The sequence below is a fragment of the Salmo salar genome, chromosome ssa04, assembly GCF_905237065.1.
Source record: "Salmo salar chromosome ssa04, Ssal_v3.1, whole genome shotgun sequence".
NCBI classification, from domain to species: Eukaryota; Metazoa; Chordata; class Actinopteri; order Salmoniformes; family Salmonidae; genus Salmo; species Salmo salar.
In genome coordinates this window covers 54,956,702-54,980,442 of record NC_059445.1, presented here as the reverse complement: position 1 = coordinate 54,980,442, position 23,741 = coordinate 54,956,702, and the positions used below count along the sequence as shown (strand labels likewise).

At 40.9% G+C, this 23,741-nt stretch overlaps 1 protein-coding gene and 1 non-coding gene across 2 annotated transcripts in view; one reads left to right on the top strand and one right to left on the bottom strand.

The window, feature by feature from the left end:
- Positions 1-13,987: 13,987 nt before the first annotated feature.
- Positions 13,988-23,741, bottom strand: part of LOC106603527 (protein EURL homolog) — a 57,982-nt gene continuing 48,228 nt past the window's right edge. Inside the window, exons 4-5 of the mRNA XM_014197345.2 lie at positions 22,740-22,802; positions 13,988-17,964 (exon numbers count right to left, since the gene is read on the bottom strand). Coding sequence (XP_014052820.1) covers positions 17,789-17,964; positions 22,740-22,802 — 239 coding nt within the window. The 3' untranslated portion in view covers positions 13,988-17,788. The remainder of the gene's footprint in view (positions 17,965-22,739; positions 22,803-23,741) is intronic.
- trnaa-cgc (transfer RNA alanine (anticodon CGC)) lies at positions 21,238-21,333 on the top strand. The gene is made up of 2 exons: positions 21,238-21,277; positions 21,298-21,333. It is a non-coding gene; the product is annotated as a tRNA-Ala (tRNA).

The following is a 23,741-nucleotide window of genomic DNA, read 5'->3' as shown; positions in this document are numbered from 1 at the left end:
AATCGGGGGAGAAGGGCCTTGGTCAGGGAGGTGAACAAGAACCCAATGGTCACTCTGACAGAGCTCTAGAGTTCCTCTGTGGAGATGGGAGAACCTTCCAGAAGGACAACCATCTCTGCAGCACTACACCAATCAGGTCTTTATGGTAGAGTGGCCAGACCCCTCCTCAGTAAAAGGCACATGACAGCCCGCTTGGAGTTGGCCAAAAGACACCTACACCATGAGAAACAAGATTCTCTGGTCTGATGAAACCAAGATTGAACTCTGGCCTGAATGCAAAGCATCACGTCTGGAGGAAACCAGGCACTGCTCATCACCTGGCCAATACCATCCCTACGGTGAAGCGTGGTGGCAGCATCATGCTGTGGGGATGTTTTTCAGCGGCAGGGACTGGGAGACCGAGCAAAGTACAGAGAACCTTGATGAAAACCTGATCCAGAGCGTTCAGGACCTCAGACTGGGATGAAGGTTCACCTTCCTACAGGACAACAACCCTAAGCATACAGCCAAGACAACGCAGAAGTGGTTTCGGGACAAGTCTCTGAATGGTGTGCCAAGCTTGTAGCGTCACACCCAAGAAGACTCGATGCTGTAATCACTGCTAAAGGTGCTTCAACAAGGTGCACCGCCAAAGGTGCTTCAACAAGGGCAAAAGCAAATAAAAAAAACAGGTTTTTAGAAATGTTTGCAAATTTTAAAAAAGAATACAGAAATATCACATTTCAGGAGTTTCTCACATTCTTCTCTGCAGATCCTCTTAAGCTCTGAAAAACATCCCCACAGCATGATGCTGCCACCACGCTTCACCATAGGGATGGTATTGGCCAGGTGATGAGCAGTGCCTGTATTCAGATACTTATGTAAATGTGATATTTCTGTATTATTTTTGCTTTGTCATTATGGGATATTGTGTGTAGATTGAGGGGAAAGACGATTTAATCATTTTCAGAATATGGCTGACATGTAACAAAATGTGGAAGTGAAGGGGTCTGAATATTTTCCAAATGCACTGTATCTGTAAGGTCCCTCATTCGAGCAGTGAATTTCAAACACCGATTCAACCACAAAGACCAGGGAGGATTTCCAATGCCTCGCAAAGAAGGGCACCTATTAGTAGACCAGCCTTTGAATATCCCTGGTGAAGTTATTAATTACACTTCGGATTGTGCATCAATACACCCAGTCACTACAAAGATACAGGCCTCCTTCCTAACTCAGTTGCCGGAGAGGAAGGAAACCGCTCGGGGATTTCACCATGAGGCCAATGCTGACTAAAACAGTTTGATTATAATGGCTGTGATAGAAAACTGAGGATGAAACATTTTAGTTACTCCACAATACTAACCTAATTGACAGAGTGAAAAGAAGGAAGGCTGTACAGAATACAAATATTCCAAAACATGAATCCTGTTTTCAACAAGGTACTAAAGTAATACTGCAAAAGAGGTGGCAAAGCAATTAACTGTTTGTCCTGAATACAAAGTGTTATGTTTGGAGCAAATCCAATACGACACATTACTGAGTATATCTCTCCATATTTTTAAGCATAGTGGTGGCTGCATCATGTTATGTGTATGCTTGTAATCGTTAAGGACTGTGGATTTTTTCAGGATAAAATGAAACGGAATGGAGCTAAGCACAAAATCCTGGTTCAGTTTTCCACCAGAAACTGGGAGATTAATTCACCTTTCAGCAGGACAATAACGTAAAACACAAGGTCAAATCTACACTAGAGTTGCTTACCAAGAAGACAGTGAATGTTCCTGAGTGGCCGAGTTACAGTGTTGATTTAAATCTACTTGAAAATCTATGGCAAGACCTGAAAATAGTTGTCTAGCAATGATCAACAATCAATTTGACAGATCTTGAAGAATTTTTAAAAGAATATTGGGCAAATGTTGCACAATCCAGGTCTTGAAAGCTCTTCGAGACTTACCCAGAAAGACTCACAGCTGTAATCATGCCAAAGATGCTTCTACAAAGTATTGACACAGGGATGTGAATACTTATGTAAATTGTAACTTTTATTTCCATCTATGTAAAAATAGCTTACATAAAGCCAACACATTAAAAACAGTGTAGCCTGCAGGTAGAAAATATACTGATAAAAATAAATATCCTTTTAATCACATTGGCTACGCATGGCCTGTCTGCAACAAACTTGAAACATTGTATCAAATATCAACTGGGTCACCCAGAAACTGGTTGTATAAAATATTCTGGGCCCTCAGAGTTTCCCGCGCCAGTGAGCTCGGAACAGCTGTAGGCTATTTGTGAAAGGAATAACAAGTAATCAGGTATTTTATGACGTTTCCACTGGATCAGAGCTTTACATTTTTCAATTTCATGCCGAATGGTTATTGAAAGGGAGAGAGCTGGAAATATTGTTCAAATACTTTGAGGAACTATTGTCATTCTCAATTGATTCTAAAAACAGACTTTGTTAACTTGCTCTTTGATGTGAAGAAAAATTACTTTGAGAAGCTCCACAGCTCATTAGTGGTGGTGAGTTAAGACAAAATACTATCACACATCCACAAATGGGCACATTTATAGGCCTACATTTGTGTGCAGGCCAGGTAGACTAGTCCTACTTCTATATGCGTAATCAGGTGCGCGTCCTTCCTTAACATTGACAGGAGCGTTTCAAACAAAAGATGAATAAATTGACAAAACTCGTAAATGGAATGAAATAAACAAACACTTATCTATTTGCAACTGCTCGACTAAAAAAAAAAAATCGAATTTTCAATACAGACTCATTTTGTCATACAGTATTCCATATAAGGCACCCAGAACTTATGAAAGTTGCACAGTATACCCATAATCTTATAATAAATAAAATCTAGTGATGCATAACTTGACATTTCTGCCATCCATTGTGACATTCTGGGAGGATAACCAATCTTCCAATTAATGGCAATGCATTTCTTTGCCGCTATAAACGTTTATTCTGATAAATCTCCAGTATCAACATTTCCAAGCAAACAAAAACAGGGAGAAGGGAGAATCTGTAGACATGCTGAGATAAAATAATACTCTGACAAAATTCAGCCAGTCTTTGCAAGATCATAACATATGCAAATATGTCCAAATATGTCCCCTTTTGTGTTTCACACAGCCAGCAGAGGAATTACACTTCTGAGTGAATGATATTTAGTTTCAAAATCAAATCAAATCACATTTTACTTGTCACATGCGCCAAATAGAACAGGTGTAGACCTTACAGTGAAATGCTTAGTTACAAGCCCTTCACCAACAATGCAATGGGGGGGGGGCAATGCAAATAGTCAGGGTAGCCATTTGATTAGCTGTTCAGAAGTCTTATGGCTTGAGGGTAGAAGCTGTTTAGAAGCCTCTTGGACCTAGACTTTGCGCTCCGGTACCTCTTGACGTGCGGATACTGAGAGAACAGTCTATGACTAGGGTGGCTGGAGTCTTTGACAATATTTTCAGCCTTTCTCTGACACTGCCTGGTATAGAGGTCCTGGATGGCAGGAAGCTTGGCCCCGTGATGTACTGGGCCGTACGCATTACCCTCTGTAGTACCCTGCGGTCGGAAGCTGAGCAGTTGCCATACCAGGCAGTGATTCACTGGAATATAGTATGTTTTATCTTAAACGGCAGTAATTTATGTCTGAGATTATATAAACATGACTGGGCATTCAAACATATCTATATCCATTCATCATCAATAGTGTCTCCCAGGTTTTCCCACATTCTTGTTTGACATGTTTTGTGTCATCGGGAAAAGCCTCTATCAATCCTTGATACAGTTTGAAAATCAACTTTGGAGGTTTGTCAGAATGCCTTAAAATAGTTTTCAGTGTTTGCTGCACAGAGAGAATAAAGTGTGGTACCTGCAAAAGTGCACCTCAATGCCGTCAAAGACTGGTCTTCCCTGGTTGCCTGAACCTGCTGAGACCCCGGTCACCATCTGATCCTGCTCAGATGAGGCATGACAAAGAATTACCTTGGTGAACTTTATACATTATCCAAGAAAATAATCAATGGTTCAATAATTGATAATAGATCACAGACTGTAGCCTACCCATCAACTCAAGATGGAACTTTGTATCCATTCACTGATTGTTAAAATATACTGCAAAATTCACCTGAGCTCCGTAAACTGGTCTTCCCTGGCTGTCTGACCCTGCTAAGACAATTATATAGGGAAACTGACAGATCAATAACGTTACATTGCTATATTGACTCTAATAAAAACTCACATTGCACTGTCAAAAAAACATTCGAATATCGGTCTGAAATCGTTTGGCCGCTGGTTTCATAATTTGATTCAGGTCTAATGTGATTGAAGTAAAAATAATAGCTAAAGTTAGTGAGCTAGCTAGCGAATGTTAGCCAACTTTTGGATAGCTCTAATGGTACATCAACTGGTGAAAACTAGCCAAGTTAATTTACTTCTGTTGAAACAGAACAAAAAGGCAACAAAAAAACATTTCAATACACACAACAACTGTTAGATGCATCTCCCTGACAGATAGCTAGAGGCTAGAGCTGAACTGACTGCGGTAGCTACTAGCTAGCTAACTAGTTAATTCTCTTCAGACATAACTTCAGTCGAGAGGGGATGAAACATTAGTTAACATTGCATGTGAGTTACACTACAAGCTCAGCACTGGGAATATTTTAATTTTTTTCTGTTAAGTCAAACAGCTGTTATCTTGACAGCTATATCAGTCAAATAAAGAGTAGCCAATTTCTGCTCTGCTTGCTTTTACAACCCAGAGAAAAGCACAACACAGAGACAGCAGCTGCAGACAGCAGCACTGTGCTGGTCCTACAATAATAGTTTTGCCTTCACACAGCCTGTCCACCCGCAATGTGGTGTCCTAGCAGGTCCTAAATCCAGCCGGCTGACACAGTCAAACAGCCTACCATACCGCTCTGAGGCGTCCGCATGATCCTAAAGCACGCCGGTGCCGTTTTTTGTATCACAGTGCAATGATAAAACCTGTGTCCCCAGTGAAAGTTGTGCCTCTGGTTCTGATGATATGGAGTCAGGAGGATGAGGGTCAGGGATCTGAATGGTCTGTATTGGAAAGACATAGGAAGAAGAGAGATCAGATCATATGATACTGAAAGCAGTGGAGCGTCAAGGTAGGAAGTAAGAGTAATAATGTGTCGGAGTGGAAAGTTGTGATTGTGTTTGATTAGACAACAGGGCTTCAATTACAAACTATCTGACTAACTAATGCTGTAGAGAAAGAGATAGGTGAAGTTAAATCAGCCTGGTTAATTGGAAATGGAAGATTGCTAATATTTTGTGTTAGCCAGGAAAAGCTTAGTGGGAAGAAGATAAAAAGCCATGTACCTGGTGCTTATGATAGGTTGAGGGGAGTATTCACTGGTGTCCCAATATCTATGTCCACAGATGATATTATTAAAGAAAATGTGAAGGGAGGCAAAGTGATTGAGGCCAAAAGGTTGATCAGTAGGAAAGTGGGTCAAAGAAGTGAAAGCTTATCAGTGATGCTGAGGTTTGAGAAAGTTTTGCCAGGAAAAGTACAGAAAGGATTCCTTAGTTTCAATGTTAGAGAATTTGTCCCATATGCACTGTGGTGTTTTAAATGCCAAAGAATGGGACATATAGCTGACAACGCTCAGTGTAAAGGAAAGAAAAGATGTGCCAAGTGTGGAGGGGACAATGATTACGGTGAGTTTGGAAGCAATGTGAAGGTTAAGTGCAATATTTGGTCGATGCCAGGTGCAGAGAGAGGCTAGAGAGGCTCAGAGATATAGGATCAGTCATGATGTATCATATGCAGAGGCTGTAAAACAGATTGGTAGAACTACAGTGCAGACTGATGGAGCTTACGTGGATCTACCTGTAGTAAGTGGACCTACTGTCGGGACTGGTGCTTCTGATGGTCCTGGCATGGTTTTAAGGCCTGTTCAAAAATCTTGTGCTCATGAATGTGCGGTATCAAAGGACGCTTTTTATTGGTAAGGTTAGCAATACGACACGGGTTGTGGAAAGCAAAAATGCCAGTTTGAAGGTTATTGTGGAGACGGCAAAATAGATATTGGGGTTAACAGTTGAAATGGTTGTTGACATGCTGAACAATCCTAAGGGTGGAGTGTTTCAGCATGATATAGATCAAGTTTAATGGGGTAGGGGGGTTGGGGAGGTGTGGTAGAAGTTAGTAGGGATTTTATTTTCATGTTAGTACAGAATTGGGCACACCATGATTGATCGTACATTCCAGCACAGTAGGCATGCACTTCAAACATTTGTTTGCGGACTGCCATGATATCACAGAAGAAGAATCAAATCAAATGTATATTTGTCACATACACATGGTTAGCAGATGTTAATGCGAGTGTAGCGAAATGCTTGTTTAAATATATTTTTTTAAAGAAACAAAATGTTCTTCCCGACTGTATATAACAAAACCTAATATTTCCTGGGGTAACAACGTAAGAAATAACACATAAAAAAACGAAATACTGCATAGTTTCCTAGGAACGCGAAGCTAGACGGCCATCTGTCGGCCCCGGAAGTACAGAATTAGTAGAAGAGGAGTGATCTCTGGGCGTTCGTAAATTCAGAGCATTGTCAGATTGTCCGTTTGTAAATTCAAAGCGGTTCGCCCATCGGGCGCACACTGAACGCTCTGGCTGGGGAATAGGGTTGATCCAAGCGTTTTGACCTCACGACGGCAGTTAAGCACCCAAGCTAAAGTTGGCTAGATATAGCTACTTCCAGACACAAATGAGAGAACACCTCACTCTGACCATTTTACTCGCCCTAGCAGAGCTGGCTGTTTTCATGTTCTGGTGACTAACTGTGCTGCCAACAATTGAATTACGTTTTTTTACACGTTTACTGACACCGGTAATATTCAACGGGGTGTTGCGCGTTAGTAAATTCCTCGGTTATACTGCGCTCCGGCACACTCATAAGAGAGTGTGCTGAAATCGTATTAGATAGCCGCATTAAATTTACGAGCGCACCCAACTATGGCCAAAATCCATCTCGCTCGTTCTTCTCCGACTGCTGTCCACTAGGCTTCCTCTCTTTGGTGTGTGAGTGGATGCTTCAGATTTATACATCCGATGAAACATCTGGCTCATTGAGCACGGTTACACGCACAAAATAATACAATTCTGTGGATAGTCAGATTAATATAATAGTTAGTTAAACACGTTTACATGCTTTGCAAGAAAGATTAACTTAATCAATCTTGTTTACATGGACACATCTGAAATTAGGCCACTAATGGGACTTTCAATAAATGCAGAACATCTCCAATCAAAATAAAAGTTCTACCACAGTGACCATGTTCCATTTTGGTCCGTACATAACGTTTGTGTGAAAACTCTTAAGATGCATTCTTTCAGTTTTCCGAATTCAATTCACTCAAAATAAGAGGGCATCACGAACAATGTACAAAACAATATACAAATATCACACATAAAAGACCCGCCAAAAAGTAAAAAGCAGGGAGACACAAAACAAGTATTACACTTTGGACAAAGTTACATGTTGACAAATACTGTATACACTTATGATAATTTGCTATTTCCGGAATTCAGATGTGAAGTCTGAGCACCATCAACTTTTTAACTACGGCGCGCGACCTGGTTCGATGTGCCTAAAAATCATCTTTAAAATTGCCGCTGTCTTGGAACTAGAATTGGGATCATGTGTATACTGTGTTAATGCCGAAACAAAAAAAATAATAAGGGAGAGCGAGCACTGTGAACCAAAATACAAAATACAGTTGCAATCTTTCTCCACAGGGCGGTGATCAACCTCCATCAACAGTGTCACTGGCATGTATGTATCAAATTAGAGTGGTAGAAACCAATCATTTATATATACACTAGATTACATTTTGGGGGTGTTGTTTTGAAGCCACCACACCTTGGCACTCCCCTGCCATTGTAAAAAATATTTTGGAAGCTGTAGAAATGCATTTGTCTACATTTGTTTACCCACGTTTACTGCTAAACATAAACTTAGCAAAAAAAAGAAACGTCCTCACTGTCAAATGCGTTTATTTTCAGCAAACTTAACATGTGTAAATATTTGTATGAACATAAGATTCTACAACTGAGACAAACTGAACAAGTTCCACAGACATGTGACTAACAGAAATTGACTAATGTGTCTCTGACTAATGTGTCTCTGGGGGGGGGTCAAAATCAAAACTAACAGTCAGTATCTGGTGTGGCCACCAGCTGCATTAAGTACTGCAGTGCATCTCCTCCTCATGGAATGCACCAGATGTGCCAGTTGTTGCTGTGAGATGTTACCCCACTCTTCCACCAAGGCACCTGCAAGTTCCCGGACATTTCTGGGGGGGGGATGGCCCTAGCCCTCACCCTCCGATCCCAGACGTGCTCAATGGGATTGAGATCCGGGCTCTTCGCTGGCCATGGCAGAACATTGACAGTCCTGTCTTGCAGGAAATCACGCACAGAAGGAACATTATGGCTGGTGGCATTGTCATGCTGGAGGGTCATGTCAGGATGAGCCTGCAGGAAGGGTACCACATGAGGGAGGAGGATGTCTTCCCTGTAACGCACAGTGTTGAGATTGCCTGCAATGACAACAAGCTCAGTCCGATGATGCTGTGACACACCACCCCAGACCATGACAGACCCTCCACCTCCAAATCGATCCCGCTCCAGAGTACAGGCCTCGGTGTAATGCTCATTCCTTCGACGATAAACGTGAATCCGACCACCGCCCCTGATGAGACAAAACCGCGACTCGTCAGCGAAGAGCACTTTTTGCCAGTCCTGTCTGGTCCAGCGACGGTGGGTTTGTGCCCATAGGCAACGTTGTTGCAAGTGATGTCTGGTGAGGACCTGCCTTACAACAGGCCTACAAGCCCTCAGTCCAGCCTCTCTCAGCCTATTGCGGACAGTCTGAGCACTGATGGAGGGATTGTGCGTTCCTGGTGTAACTCGGGCAGTTGTTGTTGCAATCCTGTACCTGTCCCGCAGGTGTGATGTTCGGATGTACCGATCCTGTGCAGTTGTTGTTACACGCGGTCTGCCACTGGGAGGACAATCAGCTGTCCATCCTGTCTCCCTCTAGCGGTGTCTTAGGTGTCTCACAGTACAGACATTGCAATTTATTGCCCTGGCCACATCTGCAGTCCTCATGCCTCATGCAGCATGCCTAAGGCACATTCACACAGATGAGCAGGGACCCTGGGCATCTTTCTTTTCCTGTTTTTCAGAGTCAGTAGAAAGGCCTCTTTAGTGTCCCAACTGTGACCTTAATTGCCTACTGTCTGTAAACTGTTGGTGTCTTAATGACCGTTCCACAGGTGCATGTTCATTAATTGTTTATGGTTCATTGAACAAGCATGGGAAACAGTGTTTAAACCGTTTACAATGAAGATCTGTGAAGTTATTTGGATTTTTACAAATTATCTTTGTAAGACAGGGTCCTGAAAAAGGGACATTCATTTTTTTGCTGAGTTTACAAATAAAATATAATGTACTGTTACTGTCCCCAATACAAAAAAAATTAAAAATACTTAAATACATGTCATTTTGTCCTTGAAACATTCCTATGGAGGACTGCTTCTTCTGGGGAGTGCCAATATGGCCGACCGGTGGCTTTGAAGCCCCTCATTGGCCAATACATAGCATCAGCAATCCAGGGTTTATATACAGTGCCTTCGGAAAGTATTGGGACCCCTTGACTTTTTCCAAATTTTGTTAGGTTACAGCCTCATTCTAAAATGGATCACTTTTTTCCCCTCCTCAATCTACACACAATACCCCACAATGACAAAGCAAAGACAGGACTTTAGATTTTTTCCCTAATTATTAAAATTTAAAAAACTTAAATATCATATTTACATAAGTATTCAGACCCTTTTCTCAGTACTTTCTTCTAGCACCTTCGCAGCGATTACAGCCTCAAGTCTTCTTGGGTATGACGATACAAGCTTGGCACAACTGTATTTGGGGAGTTTCTCCCATTCGTCTCTTCAGATCCTCTCAAGCTCTGTCAGGTTAAATGGGGAGCATTGCTGTACAGATATTTTCAGGTCTCTCCAGAGTCTGGGCTCTGGATGGGCCACAAGGACATTCTGAGACTTCTCCCGAAGCCACTCCAGCGTTGTCTTGGCTGTGTGCTTAGGGTCGTTGTCCTGTTGGAAGGTGAACCTTCACCCCAGTCTGAAGTCCTGAGTGCTCTGGAGCAGGTTTTCATCAAGTATCTCTTTTTACTTTGCTCCATTCATCTTTTCCTCAATTCTGACTAGTCTCCAGTCCCTGCCGCTGACAAACGTCACCATAGCATGATGCTGCCACCAACATGTTTCACCATAGGGATGGTGCCAGGTTTCCTCTAGAAGTGACGCTTGGCATTCAGGCCAAATTATGAGGTATTGTGTGTAGATTGCTGAGGCTCTTTATTTATTTAAACCATTTTAGAATAAGGCTGTAACGTAACAAAATGTGAAAGAAGTCAAGGGGTCTGAATACTTTCCAAAGGCACTGTACATCATTGGTAGAAACCTTGTAGAAGACTGTACTGTACTCTAGTTTGAATTACAAATGATCAAGGGTATGGAGGGCTCTGATTAGAGACCATTAGTAAATAACTAGAATTAATAGCCCCTCCCATAAATTGTACTGTAGTCAACATCTATCATTGTCTTACCAGGCTTACATTTACTAAGACAATATGACACTAAAAGGAATAGAAAGAATAAATAATGATTTCATTTTACTGAAATATTTGAGAGAAAAAAGATGACCCTTTACTTTACACAGGCAGTAAGCTTAAACACACATTTCTACAAATAACAAAATCCACCACAGCACAAGCACAGACATAGCCTAAATGTATCAGCCCACCAAATAAAATCACAAGTCAAACTTAGCAGAAAGGGGAAATAAATATAAATGTATTTCCAGATACACACACAGCTAATGATTCACCCCAGACACATAGATCTTTCCAACCAGGGAAGCAACCATTCAGACATGTTCAGACATGCACCAAACCTACAAACCACTCAGCGGGCAAATCTGAAATGTCACCCTATTCTCTAGCATACATCGCCTTCGGAAAGTATTCAGACCCTTGGACTTTTTCCATATATTTTGTTACGTTACAGCCTTACTCTAAAATCGATTTAATGTTAATAATCCTATGCAAATCTACACACAATAACCCATAATGACAAAGCAAAAACAGGTTGAGAAATGTGTTCAAATTAATCCAAAATAAAAACAAAAAAACCGTATTTACACAAGTATTCAGACCCTTTGCTATGCAACTAGAAATTGAGCTCAGGTTAATCCTGTTACCATTGAACATCCGTGAGCTATTTCTACAACTTGATTGGAGTCCACCTGTGGTAAATTCAATTGATTGAACATGATTTGGAAAGGCACACACCTGTCTATATATAAGGTCAACAGTTGACAGTGCATGTCCAAGCAAAAACCAAGCCATGAGGTCAAAGGAATTGTCCCTAGAGCTCCGAGACAGGATTGTGTTGAGGCACAGATCTGGTGAAGGGTCCCAAAATATTTCTGCAGCATTGAAGGTCCCCAAGAACACAGTGGCCTCCATCATTCTTAAATGGAAGAAGTTTGGAACCACCATGACTCTTCCTAGAGCTGACCGCCCAAGCGGTCACTTCTGGAGGAAACCTGGCACCATCCCTATGGCTAAGCATGGTGGTGTTAGCATCATGCTGTGGGGATGTTTTTCAGCGGCAGGGACAGGGAGTCTAGTCAGGATCGAGTCAAAGATGAACGGAGCAAAGTACAAAGAGATCCTTGATGAAAACCTGCTCCAGAGCACACAGGATTTCAGACTGGGGTGAAGGTTCACCGTCCAACAGGACAACAAGCCTAAGCACAGAGCCAAGACAATGCAGGAGTGGCTTCGGGACAAGTCTTTGAATGCCCTTGAGTGGCCCAGCCACAGCCTGGTCATGAAACCTATCGAAGATCTCTGGAGACCTGAAAATAGCTGTGCAGCAAAGCTCCCCATCCAACCTGACAGAGCTTGAGAGGATCTGCATAGAATTGGAGAAACTCCCCAAATACAGGTTTGCCAAGCTTGTAGCGTCAAAGGTGCTTCATCAAAGTACTGAGTAAAGGGTCTGAATACTTACAGTTGAAGTCAGAAGTTTACACACACTTATGTTGGAGTCATTAAAACTTGTTTTTCAACCACTCCACAAATGTCTTTTTAACAAACTATAGTTTTGGCAAGTCGGTTAGGACATCTACTTTGTGCATGAAACAAGTTATTTTTTCCAACAATTGTTTACAGATTATTTCACTGTATCACAATTCCTGTGAGTCAGAAGTTTATATACACTAAGTTGACTGTGCCTTTAAACAGCTTGGACAATTCCAGAAAATGATGTCATGGCTTTAGACGCTTCTGATAGGCTAATTGACATCATTTGAGTCAATTGGAGGTGTACCTATGGATGTATTTCAAGGCCTACCTTCAAACTCAGGGCCTCTTTGCTTGACATGATGGGAAAATCAGCCAAGACCTCAGGAAAAAAAATTGTAGACCTCAACAAGTCTGGTTCATCCTTGGGAGCAATTTCCAAACACCTGAAGGTACCACATTCATCTGTACAAACAATAGTACGCAAGTATAAACACCATGGGACCAGGCAGCCGTCATACCGCTCAAGAAGGAGAAGCGTTCTGTCTCCTAGAGATGAACGTACTTGTGTGAAAAGTGCAAATCAATCCCAGAACAACAGCAAAAGGACCCTGTAAAGATGCTGGAGGAAACAAGTATCTATATCCACAGTAAAACGAGTACTATTTCGACATAACCTGAAAGGCCACTCAGCAAGGAAGAAGCCACTGCTCCAAAACCGCCATAAAAAAGCCAGACTACGGTTTGCAACTGCATATGGGGTAAAAAAAAAAAAACTTTCTGGAGAATTGTCCTCTGGTCTGATGAAACAAAAATAGAACTGTTTGGCCATAAAGACCATCGTTATGTTTTGAGGAAAAAGGGGGACGCTTGCAAGCTGAAGAACACCATCCCAACCGTGAAGCACAGGGGTGGCAGCATCATGTTGTGGGGGTGCTTTGCTGCAGGAGGGATTGGTGCACTTCACAAAATAGATGGCATCATGAGGTAGGAAGTTAAAGCTTGGTCGCAAATGGGTCTTCCAAATGGACAATGACCCCAAGCATACATCCAAAGTTGTGGCAAAATGGCTTAAGGACAACTAAGTCAAGGTATTGGAGTGACCATCACAAAGCCCTGACCTCAATCCCATACAAAATTTGTGGGCAGAACTGAAAAAGTGTGCGTGAGCAAAGAGGCCTACAAACCTGAATTCACCCAACTTATTGTGGGAAGCTTGTGGAAGGCTACCCAAAACGGTTGACCCAAGTTAAACAATTTAAAGGCAATGCTACCATACACTCAATTAATATATGTAAACTTCTGACCCACTGGGAATGTGATGAAATAAATAAAAGCTGAAATAAATCACTACTATTATTCTGACATTTCACATTCTTAAAATAAAGTGGTAATCCTAACTGACCTAAGACAGGGAATTTTTACTAGGATTAAATGTCAGGAATTGTGAAAAACTGATTTTAAATGTATTTGGCTGAGGTGTATGTAAACCTCCGACTTCAACTGTAAGTAAATGTCATATCAGTTATTTATTTTTAATATATTAGCAAAATGTCTAAAGTCCTATTTGTCCTTTGTCATTTTGGGGTATTGTGTGTAGATTGATGAGGGGGAAAAAATTATTTAATCAATTTTAAAATAATGCTATAACCTACCAAAATGTGGGAAAATGTCAAGGGGTCTGAATACTTTCCGAAGGCACTAAGTGCACTAAAGGATAAAGGGTTCCATTACAAACACATACGAGTCAAATCTCAAAAACCAAGAGTTAGGGGAAAATGAGAATGTGTATGATAAAATTCGTACAACATGCCAGTTGCACGAATTAGGGTGACACTAAACTCACGCTCAGAAGAATACACATTTATTAATCCAAACAAAAGCAGGATAAGATTTAAAAGCAGAGCTAAAACCTTTCTTGTAAACCCCAGAGGGGTCAAACCTGATCTCTTATAAAGAGAGTGACATTGGAAGATTCAAATACATCAACCTGACTACATTTGTTTCTTTCTTCCCAAAATATACACATTCTTGTTGGGCCAATGATAGAGGGTCCACTTCAGTGATCAGAACCTCTACAGCTGTTTCAAACCACCAGAGTATGCCTAAATTTCACATGCAGATCTAAGTATTGACCAGAGACATACTAAAATCCATTTTCTTACTACATCTGTGTCCCAAATATTCATGAAGGCTAGTTCATTTGTTGCTGGATAGGTAAAATTAAATCATTATTTGGCCTTTCCATCATATTGCTTTCTTTTCACCATGGATACATCATATTAAGAGAAAACCGGATTCGGCAGTTTATACATAATTTGAACTCCACACAGCATAGACCTGCCACCAGAAAATGATTAGCTAAAATAAAATAACAAGTAAAAACCAAAGCACACTTGAAACACGCAACCACAAAATAATAAACCAATATACGAATAATTGCTTGAATAAACTGTCACACAACCTAACATCAACTTGACAGTGAAACCAGGGGAGAACACATTTACATCATTTAGCAGTCGCTCTTTATCCAGAGCGATTTACAAGAGCAACCGGTTCCCCCGCACATGGACTCTGTACTGGTACCCCCTGTATAGACGTTTCGCTATTGTTATTTTACTGCTCCTCTTTAATTACTTGTTACTTTTATTTCTTATTTGTATGTTTTAAACTGCATTGTTGGTTAGGGGCTTGTAAGTAAGCATTTCACTCTAAGGTCTACACCTGTTGTATTCGGCGCACGTGACTAATAAAAATAGATTTGAAGTGCCTTGCTCAAGGGCACATTGACAGATTTTTCACTTAGTCGGCCCGGGGATTCAAACCAGTGACCTTTTGGTTATTGGCTCAATGCTCTTAACCGCTAGGCTACCTGCCAAATTGTGTTGAGCAGTTCATAACACAGGACATTACAGCTAAACCAATTTTATAGTTACAAGTGTATCATTGAGCCACATTTCAAGTGAATTTGGTATCAGTGTATTCTATTGCGTTCCACTATCAATTGTAGTTGGTCTAGCGAGGCCTATATTTGTAGTTCACAAGTGAAATAATAAATACTGATATTTGCTGCTTTGAAGCAAATAAAGGCTTTGGTTTGGCAAATGGACAATATAATGCTTACCGAGTTAGGCCTTTTCTACAATCAGCACACATTTCTACAATCAGCACACATTTCATGTCACTCCCTTGTTCAACTACATGACTTGTGCTCAACAGCCTTACCATAAAATACCTTACCAGTTGAAATCAAGAGGACTTAAAGTTAAGAATAGCAGAAAACAGCATTTGCAGCATGCCACTAACAAAAAACAAAACAAATAAAAATACAAACAAGACATTCAAATCAAAAACTGGAGAAATAATAAAAGCAACAAACTGTAACCTCTGGACTTAAAATCCCACCTCTTAGACGTAACAGAATTTATTCAAACCGCAAGAGTATGTTTCACTGCACTGAATACAAAATAACCTCTCTTTAAGTAACATATACCATAGCAACATCAGCAAATATTTGGTTGACTGATTGAGCGAGGAAATGGGTGTGATTAAAATAACAAAAAGAAAACAAAATGTAAAAGAGTGTGAGGAAATTCAATAAATGAAAACTGTCATTGTAAAAAGAAAACTGCAGCTAGATACAGGTAACTGCCAAAATAAAGGAAATACCAACATAAAATGTCTTAATAGGGCGTTGGGCCACCACGTGCCACCAGAACAGCTTCTATGCTCCTAGGCATAGATTCTACAAGTGTCTGAAACTCTATTGGATGGATACAACACCATTCTTCCACAAGAAGTGCCATAATTTGGTGTTTTGTTGATGGTGGTGAAAAAGGCCGTCTCAGGCGCCGCTCCAGAATCTCCCATAGGTTTTCAATTGGGTTGAGATCAGAGGGGTATACTACAAAGCAGGATCAATGAGATAACTGATAAACAACGATTGATTTTCTGGTTCATTAAGACAGCTAAACTTAGATATGCGTTCTTGATTGTTGAGTCAATTAGTCAATGCCCATATCAAGCTTATCTTTCTAAAAAAGAAAGTTATTTCAGAACATTTATGCAAGTCAGCTGGCTAACTCCTTGATCATGCTTTGTAGTACACCCTTCTGGTAACTGACAGACACACCCACACACACTAAACCTCCTATGCACCTTTGACACCCCTTTTCTAGCCATGGTAGCCAAAGTAATGGCCAACTGGGCATGTTTATACATGACGGGATAGGATGTTAATTGCTTAATTAACTCAGGAACCACACGAGTGGAAGCACCTGCTTTCAGGGCTCTAAATTCAAATGTTTCATTAGTAACTTAAAGTTGGAAGCACCAAATGAAATTTAGGAGCACCAGAAAAGTTGATTGGGATTGGGCCTATATTGCTACATTTTCACAGGCAGACCAATTCTGATATTTTTTCCACCTGTTGTTCTTTTGATCAATCACATCAGATCTTTTCACATCAGATCTTTTTCAGAGCTGATCTGATTGGTCAAAAGACCAATTAGTGAAAAGAAATATCAGAATTGGGCTGCCTGTGTAAATGCTGCCTATGAATTCTAGCTACTTCTGAAGCACGTTGTGCCCAAGAAACTAATATGGAACACTGTAAACGCATTTGTTTATTATAAAAGCTAAACTGATGATACAAATACCTGTCATTGAAATTAAAGTAATTTGTGGAATATTAATGGTCTACATATTGTGTAAAAACAGCATTTTCCTATTGAGACGCATTACATAGAAAATTGTACACAGTCTCTTTAAAAACATCAGGTTTATGATGTTGACATGCAAGAGATCTGTCATTCATTCACTGCTATGATCACTGATCTGAAGAAGCTACCCCTTTTCCTTTCTTTCTGTGCCCCCAAATGCTTGGATATACTGGTAAAGTTACCAGGTTGTTAGCTAGCTAGCGAACAAGGTAACATGACTGAACAAAGTGTAAACAAATGGTTAACAACGTCGACGCATGAGTAGTTTTAGAACGGCCCACGACATGGTTTATGAATCTAAAATGCAGTCCCGGCGAGCCGCTCGGCTATAGGAAGATAAAAATGTTGTGCCGGTAAAATTGGTCAGATCTTTTGACCTGGTTGAGCTAGAAGCAAGCTGTTTTCACTGTAGTAATAGTGCAACCATGATGCTAACGAATCTGACTTTAGAGCCCTGCCTGCCTGCTTTCAATATACTTTATTTTATTTACTCAAGTGTTTCCTTTATTTTGGAAATTACCAGTATTCAAACAAGATCTCGCTCATGTCATTCTGTATCAAATCTGAATAGGTATTCTTCCAAAAATACTTTGTCTGCATAGGCAACAGGTCCACCGACAGCGAGGTTCAACAACCCATAGTTCCCATGCGGAAGTCAGTGGATCCCAAGATATTTAAATTTTATTGCCTTTCTCTGAGCCCTTCTTCAAAGTACTGCAGTCAGAAAACATTGGAGCACCAGATGAGAGGAGACCATGTCCATTCCTCACTCTTCTGAGAGAAACCACACCACGCAACAAGTATTTTACAATATAAAGGGCACGGGCCACAGTGGCCATCCTGTTTGTCTGTCTGTAGCCCTGGGAGTGAAACAGCCATCTCCCTGAGAGAGGCAGTCACCAGCCAGGTAAGTACGCCCAGACTCCCCTCACTCCACAGAGGTGTTAGTGCTGGCCTTGACCACAGACCCGGCCCGGCTGATCTGCAGCCAGGGCAGCTTGGCACAGTTCTTGAAGAGCTGCTCGATGGCGATGTGGCGAACATGCAGTTCCGATGCCAGTGAGTCTTTTTCCTGCACAGCCACTGTCAGCCCCTCAAACACCTCTGTAGAGGGGAGAGGAAACAGAGCAGAGATTAGTACAGTGCAGGGTCTCTCTCTTAGGGATGTTACAGTGACCGTATTACCGCCACACCGACGGTCACGGGTCATGCTAACAGTCAAGTTCCACGTGACCGTTTAGTCACGGTAATTAGGCTTCTCCAAGCTCTGATGCTGCTGATGGTCATTAGTAGCCTACCAAACTTGCTAACTGACTGGTACTCCGCACTCTATTGTCCCTCTAATCACTCTGACATCAATGCAAATGTATTAAAAAAAAATAAAAAATAAAACACTTCATAAAAGCCCATGAGCTTATGTTGCGCAACATTTCTATAGGCTATGCAATTGGGTGAGAAAACAGAGTTGATGGCCTGTATTAAAAAGAAGAGGATCCTATCAGCTTTCTATAGGCTATGCCTACTATATTTATTTCTCAACGTTCCTAATATTAAGCACATTGCTTCGCTTTTAACATTTTTTTAATTTAACAAGGCAAGTCAGTTAAGACCAAATTCTTATTTACAATGACGACCTACCGGGGAACAGTGGGTTAACTGCCTCGTTCAGGGGCAGAACGACAGATTTTTACCTTGTCAGCTCGGGGATTCGTTCCAGCAACCTTTTGGTTACTGGCCCACTCTAACCACTAGCCTACCTGCCGCTTTACAACAGGAGTATAGCCTACCTGGCTGGCATGAAAATTTAACCACAGGAAAAGCGTACTCCATTCGCTATTTAAGTCCATAGATTACATATTTGTTCCCCCGACCCCGTTTTCCGAGACAGGTACATGATAATGGTCCATTTTATATCTGTGAAATTAGTTATGATTTATGTAAAGACTAGATTAAATTAAGAATAGTCTGATGGGTGACACTATTAGCCTATCACTTGTGAATGATGCCCAGCGTGTGCAGTAAGGCAAGAAACAGTGCATGCCTTTTTTTTCTAATCATAGTTGCACACCTCATGTAGCCTAGCCCATATGTTTTGACAAGCTTTGTATCACAACTAAATAACTTCTTAAAATTAAGCACATTAATCCGCTTTACAACAGGTGGGTGTAGAGCCTAACTGGCATACATAGGCGGCGCATGGGTGAGCTTGAAATTTGGGGAAGATAATTTTCACCATAAAAATGAACCTTTGTAATAAAGCATTACACGCATAATTGCATTTGTGGTCACTTTTAAGAATAGTGGTTCCCAGCCGCGTGCTCATTGCTGCGCTTATAATGTGAAGAAATAGCCTAATAGTTGATCAACATTTTAAGCTAAACGTTCTGATCTGTTGCATCGGGCTCATTGCTTTTAAAACGTTTTTTTTAATGCTAGTGGTTGTATTAATTTGGGATCTATTGCATCCCACAACTGTCCCAGACTATATTTGGAATATTTATTTATCACACAGAATAGGTCAACTTTTGTACTATGGGGAATATAAGATTGACGTAGGCTAGAGCTTTTGCTGTTTGTTAGGCCTACTCATCTTGTTGGCTGACAAAATAAATGTGTACAGTTCTTCTAACGTCTTCAATACGTGCCTCGGAATTGGATATGCACACGTGCAGGTGCGTCCCCGATGTGTCGGTCTTCACTTGCAGCCTACTTTGGAGCTGACATGCCTGTGAGAAGGTCGTGATCACGTGACGGGCATGGGCTAATAAGAATTTAGTTATGAGAGAGCCATGTGAGTGAGGTACTTCAGACGACCGCGATTAGCCGCCGGGAGAAGGGAATTATAATTATTACATTCAGCCAAGGAGCACAGCGGCCACTGGCCGCAAAAGGCATGGAGGTTGCCGCTGGGAAATTCAAGGCTTTATCAAGTTCTTGTCAAATTGTGAATAAGAGACTGATGAAGTGAGTGCAGTCTGCGCAAAAAACTAAGCAGAGCTCAGGCCTTTCATGCAACTTTTTTTCAAATCATCATTAGAGTCGCATCATGCAGCCTTAGAATGTATTAAAAATAAAAAAACATATAGCCAGATGTTTGTATCACAACTAAAGTTACATAAATAACTCTAAATGAAGCATATTATAGGACCTGTTTCTTTGTTAACTGCTCAACACAGAATAGCCGCATGTGCACTCCCTCATAAATCGCTTGGAGAATATATACTTTCTATTTTATTCAGCTATGTTCAATTGTATTCTTCATACTATACAATAAAAGAATGCTACAGAATTCTAAGCAAATCTTGTCTGCTAAATGAACTAGTGTAGCCCACAGCCACACGGCACATCCAGATCAGGGCCTAACATAAGGACAACTCAGAGGACGCTATCTGCACTTCTGAAATAGACAAAAATCTTTTCAGATCATGTTTTTTTTGACCGGTCTAAAATAAATCGTAGATTTATTGTGATGGTGGTGTAAGTTATAGTGAAGGTTATATTAAATTGATTTATACTTTTTTTAAATGTAGATGTTCCAAAGGTCTGCATCAGTGGCTTGTAGGCTATGCGTGGAAGCCAGGAGATGCTAAACATGTTTATGTTAATTTATGGTCAATTACAGTGAGACCGGCAGTTACAGTTGAAGTCAGAAGTTTACATACACCTTAGCCAAATACATTTAAACTCAGTTTATCACAATTCCTGACATGTAATCCTCGTAAAAATTCCCTCTCTTAGGTCAGTCAGGATCACCACTTCATGTTAAGAACGTGAATTGCCAGAATAATAGTAGAGAGAATGATTTATTTCAGCTTTTATTTCTTTCATCAAATTCCCAGTGAGTCAGAAGATTACATAGCTCAATTAGTGTTTGGTAGCATTGCCTTTAAATTGTTTAACATTTCAGGTAGCCTTCCACAAGCTTCCCACATAAGTTGGGTGAATTTTGGCCCATTCCTCCTGACAGAGCTGGTGTAACTGAGTCAGGTTTGTAGGCTTCCTTGCTCGCACACGCCTTTTCAGTTCTGCCCACAAATTTTCTATAGGATTGAGGTCAGGGCTTTGTGATGGCCACTCCAATACATTGACTTTGTTGTCCTTAAGCCATTTTGCCACAACTTTGGATGTATGCTTGGGGTCATTGTCCATTTGGAAGACCCATTTGCGACCAAGCTTTAACTCCCTGACTTATGTCTTGATATGTTGCTTCAATATATCCACATAATTTTCCTTCCCCATGATGCAATCTATTTTGTGAAGTGCACCAGTACCTCCTGCAGCAAAGCACCCCCACAACATGATGCTGCCACCCCCGTGCTTCACAGTTGGGATGGTATTCTTCGGGGTGCAAGCCTCCCCCTTTTTCCTCCAAACATAACCTTCCCTGTGGCTCAGTTGGTAGAGCATGGTGTTCGCAACGCCAGCATGGTGTGTGCAACGCCAGGGTTGTGGGTTCGATTCCCACGGGGGGCAGTAAAAAAAAAATGAAATTGTATGAAATGTATGCATTCACTACTGTAAGTCGCTCTGGATAAGAGCGTCTGCTAAATGACTAAACTGTAAAAATGTAAATGTAATAACGATGGTCATTATGGCCAAACAGTTCTATTTTTGTTTCATCAGACCAAAGGACATTTATCCAAAAAGTACGATCTTTGTCCCCCATGTGCAGTTGCAAACCGTAGTCTGGCTTTTTTATGGCGGTTTTGGAGCAGTGGCTTCTTCCTTGCTGAGCGGCCTTTCAGGTTATGTCGATATATGACTCGTTTTACTGTGGATATAGATACTTTTGTACCTGTTTCCTCCAGCATCTTCACAAGGTCCTTTGCTGTTGTTCTGGGATTGATTTGCACTTTTCGCACCAAAGTACGTTCATCTCTAGGAGACAGAACGTGTCTCCTTCCTGAGCGGTATGACGGCTGTGTGGTCCCATGGTGTTTATACTTGCGTACTATTGTTTGTACAGATGAATATGGTACCTTCACGCATTTGGAAATTGCTCCCAAGGATGAATCAGACTTGTGGTGGTCTACAATTTTTTTTCTGGGGTCTTGGCTGATTTCTTTTGATTTTCCCATGATGTCAAGCAAAGAGGCACTGAGTTTGAAGGTAGGCCTTGAAATACATCCACAGGTACACCTCCAATTGACTCAAATTATGTAAATTAGCCTATCAGGAGCTTCTAAAGCCATGACATCATTTTCTGGAATTTTCCAAGCTGTTTAAAGGCACAGTCAACTTAGTGTATGTAAACTCCTGACCCACTGGAATTGTGATAGTGAATTATAAGTTAAATAATATGTCTGTAAACAATTGTTGGAAAAATAACTTGTGTCATGCACACAGTAGATGTCCTAACCGACTTGCCAAAACTATAGTTTATTAACAAGAAATTTGTAGAGTGGTTGAAAAACGAGTTTTAATGACTCCAACCTAATTATATGTAAACTTCCGACTTCAACTGTATTTGCTTGACAATCACCAGCCACAGCCCTACTCTCTCACAAAAACACACACAGAGCAAAAGAGCAATGAGATCAATGAAGGCCAGGGACCACACACCCGGAAAAGAAATCAAACAGATTAAGCCGAGGGTGCAGACAGCGATGACAACGCAGTACTACCAATACATAACACCACCTCACAATCAAAGACACAACGTCACATCAAAGACACACCAGCATAGAAGAGATGCAAGAAAACACTAATGAGGCACATTCAGTTCCATCCATTTATGGACATTTACAAGCACTTCAAACAAGAGACTTAAAACCCATGCATGCTCTAAAGCACTCCTTTATAGATGATTAATGCAAAAGAATAATTTAGACATCTGTTCACAGTTAACTTCAATAGATGGCTATGAAAGTGTCTCTTACTTTGAATCTGTAGCAGCAGCTGCTCATTCAGCTGGTGGAGCTCGTCCACACTCATTTTAATCACTGGAAGATAAAACAAAGATTGGGTCACAAAACAAGAGCAACACAGCATGGCATGTTTGATCAAATAAATGAACCAACTAAAGCAACTTCCAGCACTGGGGGGGATTCCGACCCGAGTTAAGCATGCATAAATGGAACGTAATTCCCCTTTTATGCACTTTTCACTCTACACGTATTCTGAACTATTAGTTTGGGGTGGATATCAAAGAAATTAAGGAGTCGCGGAGGTGTGTTTACAGATGAACTGTATTCTGACCTTGACTTAATTCCCTCAATTCCACCTTTACGTGCAATAAAATTATGAAAAAGGTGGGGAAACCTGTTGGTTTCACATCTACTTAATTTTTTTACTGATAGAAATAACACAATTTTCCATGCACTAATTTACAAATTGATAAGACGGAGATATTTATAAGAGCTAGGTGAATGTGTGAGCCGTTTGGATAAGCGGGTTGAAAATATAAATGACAATTGTTGATCTATTTTACCTTTTGATTGCTAGCGACAAATGCGAAACCAATAATATGGCAGCAAACTGAAGCATATCAACATATCAGCTTTTTAACAGCGAAGTTTACGAAATGTTGGTATTATAACCTGAAGGGAAAGAATTTGGAGACCCAAGCTATAGAGCCTCACAGTGGAGGTGTCATAATACCCATAAAACCTAGCGGTCAAACAGGGAAATGGTTCCAATCATTTTCCCACCATACATTTTTCCCATACGGGACTTTAGAAACACTTAAAATAAGGGTTGTGTTTCGTGAAGGCTTACCCTGGCATCATGTTTTGATAACCATGTAAATCTCTCTCGGACAAGGTGACTTATCAATATATTTGGCTCCATTTACTCAGATTCAAAAATGCTAATCCCTGCAAGCTTCTGCACGTCATCTCTAGCTGGCACCTTCGCTAACAGGTATGGTGTCAAGTTCTCAT